At 32.2% G+C, this 6,495-nt stretch overlaps 1 protein-coding gene across 1 annotated transcript; it reads right to left on the reverse strand.

Moving 5' to 3' along the window:
* Nucleotides 1-1,168: 1,168 nt before the first annotated feature.
* LOC131618466 (two-component response regulator ORR9-like) lies at nt 1,169-2,512 on the reverse strand. Its single transcript, XM_058889683.1, has 5 exons — nt 2,410-2,512; nt 2,205-2,281; nt 2,027-2,104; nt 1,568-1,638; nt 1,169-1,408 (listed from the first exon to the last, which is right to left on the reverse strand). Exons 1-5 carry the CDS (start codon nt 2,510-2,512, stop codon nt 1,297-1,299), a joined length of 441 nt encoding a protein of 146 aa, XP_058745666.1. The 3' UTR covers nt 1,169-1,296.
* Nucleotides 2,513-6,495: the final 3,983 nt, after the last annotated feature.

Consider the following 6,495-nt stretch of genomic DNA (forward strand, 5'->3'; position numbering starts at 1 on the left):
GCATGTTCCTTGTTTGGAAATGATGTACTCTTGGAATTAGCTGCATTCTTGGGATTCTTAGTGCGGTAGCCCGGTGGAAAACCGTGTTTGAAGTAACAAGTCTCAATAGTGTGATTTGTCTTGCTGCAGTTGGTGCGAAACATGGAATTCTTTGAATTAGGTTTGCCTTTAACTTTGGTGTTGCTATTGGCGTATATGATGGTTGAATTTGATGCAGATACAGATGAGGGAAGGATTTGTTGTTATGCAATCAAGGAGCAGGTCTCAAATCTTCCAACTCATCCCAGAGTATCTTGAGATTGGTAAAGTAAGTGGATAAAGAACGATCACCATGTTGTATCGGGTGCAACTCACGAAGAAGATCTGAAAAACGGAAATGGTTACCTTTGGTGAAACATTCGCGCAGATCTTCCCATAGTTCGAAAGCTGAATCGAAACAAATGGTGCTTTGTGCTATGTGCGATGAGAGGGTGTGATTGATCCAAGATAGAACCATATTGTTTGCGCGATCCCAAGGTTCAAAGTTAGGGTCAGAAAAGGAAGGTTTCGGGAGGCCGCCATTGATGAAGGAGGGTTTGCTCTTGGATGTTAAGGCGCAACACATGGATTTAATCTAGTTATGATAATTGTTATCATCAAGAGGAGGTGCAACAATGGTGGCACCGAAATTTTTTCCAGGATGAAGATCATAAGGGTTTCTTGGGTTCAAGATTGGATTGGTGGAAGAATCATTGAGGATGGTGGGTTTGGGGCTGCCATTGTTACTAGATTTAGCGTCAGATTCGTCGTCTGAAGCCATGAAAAGAAGATAATGAAGGTGATGAAAGGGGAAGCGTATGAGATGAGTGATTTGATGTAGTCACTAGACACTGATACCATATTACAATGAATGTGTGAATTGAAAAGGAAGTCATTGGCCGCAAAACGAAAGAATGTCAAATTGAATCATGCAACTTGAGTTTACATTATGGACCGGTCTAGTTATATATTAGAATACAATGGGCCTAGCAATGTACAATAGGATAAGCCCAAAAAGCAATAACTGATTCTATCTAATAATACCCGACCCTTCCACACTTTTTAAATATAGCAGCACATAGGGAAGTAAAACAAGGCTTAACTATAATAGAAAAACATTGCAAAATTAAATTATTATTAATCCACCAAAATTAAATGTAATTCTTCCTCAACTATTTACATTGTGTGATCCATATCCCTTTTGCATGTTCTAGGCAATGCAATTACCTATATACTATCAAATTTAATTTGAAACCAATTTTTAATACTAAATTTTGGTTATTCTTGCCCTTCATTAACTCTTGATTTCAACAAATGAGGTTTGAGCTTGTTTACATCTGATTGTTTAACTGGTTTCAGGAAGAATTCTTCAGCTCCCTCTTCCAAACATCTGATACAATTACAACCAAAAGTTAAGTCTAGTAAAATTTGAAACATAATCTGTAATATATGAAATTTTTCATTTTCAAAATAATTAAAGAAATAACAAAATAGTTTATAGTTATTTTAAAAAAAATATTTGAAAATTAGTTTCTAAATAATTACTCACCTATTTATTCTAGATGGGACATTCTCTGAGGACATAATCACAACTGGTATGTCCTTAAAAGATTTGGATTCCTGCAAATAAATGGAAATTTATTAGTTTTATTGATATTATTTTACCTTTAAAAAGCCAGATATTATGCTATATCCATGAATAACTTTAGTTTTGGATTTGTTATAATAATCACTATTTTGGAAATGTTTTTGAAAAATCAATCAAATGATATGCATTAAAGAAACAAAATCCTATTTTTCAAATTGTTTCCAAAATAGAAAAGTAAAACCAAAAAAAATTAAATTAAATACATATTACATTGTGCATAATTTCACCAAACTCATTCAAATTTTAAAAGTAAGCATAAACTCATGACAAAATTTAATGAAATTGAAATTAGACTAATTAATTAAATAAATTACAAAACTATATTTTTTTTTTAAAACTTCAAAATATGTCAAAACCTACCTTGATTTTTCTGAGCAGATCAAAACCAGTCATCTCTGGCATACAATAATCTGTTATGATTAAATTAACTTCTACATCCTTCATAAATAATAGAATAACAAATTAGCATAAACTTATTTTAAAAAAATGTTTTAATTCATAATATTTATTAAATTATTAACTTAGTAAGAAAATGAACCTGATGAATTTCTGAAGCAACATCATCAACCAAACCAAGAAACCTTAAAGCCTTAGTAGCAGAATCCACTGTAGTAACTATGATTTCAATTTCAATACAAAACCACAAGAATCAGAAATCATTATCATCATGCATCAAACATTGTAAAAAAAAAATATTGACAAGAGAAATTTAAAAATAAAAATGTACAAGAAAATTATTATACCTTGAAATGAAGAAGTTTTTAGAAGCTTTTCAATCAGCATTCTGTCAACAATACTATCATCAACAGCCAAAACATGGAACTGAGTCTCTGAAGCCATAACCATTATTTGAAAGATAATATTTTTCAAATGAGAGAAAAAAATGAATTAAATAAGAGAAGAAAATAAGAGGAAAATAATTGTAAGGAATAAAAATCAAAATGTGACATTTTAAAAAAAGGCTATCATGGTCAAAAAAGATAACATAATCTTGATATGATAATGTATTAGAAAGCAGTATCTGACAGTTTTCATCCAGAATCTGTAGGATCTTCAAAGTTGATTTTTTGAATTGAAATAGCTAAGAAGGTGTGTTGTTTTACTAATATTTTTTTTAATTAGACATGTAAATTATTGTTTTAATATATTTGAATTTTTAATAATAGGTGAGTTGTTATTATTTTAATAAATATATACACGACCTTTTTTTATAATAGGTTAGTTATTATGAGTCTCTTTTATAAATTCTAACCTTATTTGCCCTTTCATTAGGACTAAAAGGTATTTCTTTTAGAGATAAAAATCTCATTTTCATTCATGCATGTGCATGACTTTCTTAATTAGTGCTATGCATTTAGCCAGCCTTACAATGAGTGTACTAGAAAGTGTTCCTTCCATTTGTAAAAATAAATGTCTCAAAATAATTGAAAATTTTAATTTTATCTTCTAATTAGTTTTACTTAAAAAAGTTTTCTTCTTAATCTGTGGATGAGTTTTTTTTGCATTTTATTTAATTTTTTCTTCTTAAGAGACAATTTTAATAGAATTTATCTTTATATTTATAGTTAAAAATCTTAGTTATGCATCTCAGACCGTCTGATTAAGATCAAACAAAATAGATTTCAACGATGTATATTTAATTCGATATTTTTTTGGTAAAATCAAATCAAATCTTGATTAAATGACCACAAATACACCACTGTAATAAATTTGGAATTTTCCAACACTATCCCCCTGAATCCACAACTAATTTAACTAATTTTCAAGAGAAGACTATTACCTTATTTATTTTCTCTTTTTCATTTGAAAAACTGTCTTATATTTAGTAGATATTAAATATAGAAATGAGTTGAAGTGAGCTTATATTCTTCCCGTTGTTTTTTAGTTTATTTTAGGAGGCAATAAAAAGTATAGGGGTGATTATTTTTGATTTGGCACGCTTTAGTCTTATCTAAAAAGAAAGTTCATAATGATATCTTTAAAGAACTCACAAAATCAGCAAAAGTGGTGGAGGAGAAAAGTATTTTTTGGATGGAAACTGGTTTTTGGGTAGATTATGGATGAACTCTTGCACTTTCACTGAATGACTTAAAAACCTTATCCTCTAACTCCATCTATAGAGGATCGAGTGTTTTTCTTGATTTTGTGGAAGAATTTGGCACTTTTTGGGGCTCTTTGGATCAAATATGATATGTTGATGGTGGATCAGGTGCTTTGAGATCTAACCTATTACTAACAAAGTGGATTATTTTAGTAGATTGGGTCTTTATCTATTGGACCCCTTACACATTGGTTTAATTTTGTTGTTTGTTGTTCTTTTCTTGTATATTTATGCTAATTAGTTGTCTTCTGACACTTAGTACTTTATGACTATCTATTTGTCTTTGGTTATTCTTCACCCCTTTTTATTATACTATTATTTACTATTAAAAAAAGTCATTTTAAGTTCACAAATAATTTGATTCAATTCATATGTTTAAACTAGGGGTGGAAAAACGGGTCATGGCGCGTTGGGCCGGCCCGCGCACCCGCAAAAAATGGCGGGTTGGTTGACATTTTACGCCCACCGTCCGCCAAAACCCGCCGCCCGCCCCGCCGAAGCCCGCCGCCCGCCAAAACCCGCCGCTCTGCCAAAATCCGCTATTTTTAAAGTTAATTCTAATTCTTGATGGTTTTATTTTATACATTTATTTGTGAATATATGTAATATTTTTAAGTAAAATTTGTTAAAAAATGCTTTATAAAATTACTCTAAAAACTATGTGAAAAATCTAATTAAAATGTAAAAAAAAAATCTATTAAAAAAATAAAAAATTATAAATAAAAAATAGGCAGACAAGCCCGCCGCCCGCCAACCCGCCACCTTGGCGGGGCGGGCTAGGTTTTTATGCCCATTTCAATTTGCGGACTTGCCCGCTCCGCTCTTGTTTTTGCGCCAATATGACAGGGCGAGACGGGCCGCCCGCTTTGCCACCCCTAGTTTAAACTATGTGTCGATGGAGAACTAGAGTTGTTATGTAAATTGATGAAGTAGTGCTTGTTATGATAGACTTGAGGTTTTTGTACGGTGGAGAGGGGGCTAACCTACAAAATTAGCACTCAGACGCCTAAGTCAGTAAGAGAATGAAAAGTTATGTAAAAGTGAGAATACATTTGAATACTTGAAAATGGTTGAGTGCTTGAGTGTTTTGAATAATTTTTTATAGAATCTCAATCGTTGATGGTGCGCAACAGATCATACGATCTTTAATGGCTAAGGCATACATAAAAGGATCTTGAAGCGTCGTTTTCCCTTTTATTCCATTCGCAACCTACAAAATAACTTATTTTAACCTTTTACCGTCATTCCTTCTTACGAGTTTTGCTGTTCCATTATTTGATTAAGCTCAAACGTGGTTCTTGCTTGCTAGAATTTTTGTATGCATGAGCAATCTATCCATCTCCCTTAAGATAAAGTCAATTTATTTCCTTATTTCCTCCTTTTTTCTAGGGTTTCTTGGGTAGCAAGCTTTTGTTACTTCTGCTTCTCTTAGGAAAGTTTTTTACTTTGCTTGCACTTTTTATCTGGAGTCTTTGTTCTTAAAGTTTCTCTCTTATCCCATTTTGCTCATGTTAGTATCTTCTTTGTAGAGTTTCGTACTATGGATATTGAACCAACCATGCTTCAGAAAGCGAAAAGAGATATCTGGATGAATTGGATGGACTAGGAAACCATTTCTGTAACACCCCTTTTCTAACTCCAAAATAATATATCATAATAACCAACAAAACATACATAACATACACGTAATCATAACTATAACACATATTTAAAATTTCATGTTTCTTCAAATATGCATATCGCGACGGAATATTTCTTTCTCAAATAATTTCAACGATTATATCCCATACTATAATCATATACCAACATAATGACCATATCATCTCATTAGTAAGTCATATGAATTCAAACATAGGCACAAAGGCCACTTAACATATTATATCCAAATACAATACCAAATAAGAGAATATAACAATATCTCATAACAACAAACATGAGTTCAAATACCCCCCGAGTTACATGACAAGAGCATCGACTCAATACCTAAATAAGCGAAATAAACGAACAAGCTCCTCCGCTAATCCTCGTGCAAAGCACTTCTATTCTTTGGTACCTGAGCGATGTTGCATAGAACATCATTCCAAAAGAAGGGTGAGAATTCACATCATTATAAATATAAATAATACAAATAATGAATATAACATACAAACATCCAACGAATTCATCACGCTTCATAATCATAATGAGTTCTACAATGATCACATATAGCACATTTATCATTGATATTCTACCAAGATAAAAATTATTAATTATCACATAAGCACACATCAAGCTTAAACATCACATAGCAACAAATGTGACTCTAATGCAATTTAATGCGACTCGTGCATGTGATACCATCGCGAACATCCAGCTCGCCTCGCTTTCAATTTATTTCTAGAATCAAAGCCACGCTCCCGATCCGGACTAGGATCCAAGCCACAATATGAACATATAGTCCACCGCTTCTGTTTCCACACTAGGATCAAAGCCACAAACCGGAGTACAATCTCCCCATGAATGCATGTTCAATAAGACTCACAATATATGTAATTTATTGGCGATTTCACAGACTTTCTGGTCTGCGTCAGACCCTGCCATATCACCCAATCTAAGTCCAAAACCGACTCTAAATATCATATACAGACAGTTAATCATAAATTGCATCATTATTCCTCATCACATATCAAAACAACACATAATCAACCAATAATCTATGCAAATTTCATCAAATTATAACCTTCTTAAA

Source organism: Vicia villosa, linkage group LG7, assembly GCF_029867415.1.
Source record: "Vicia villosa cultivar HV-30 ecotype Madison, WI linkage group LG7, Vvil1.0, whole genome shotgun sequence".
Taxonomy (NCBI): domain Eukaryota; kingdom Viridiplantae; phylum Streptophyta; class Magnoliopsida; order Fabales; family Fabaceae; genus Vicia; species Vicia villosa.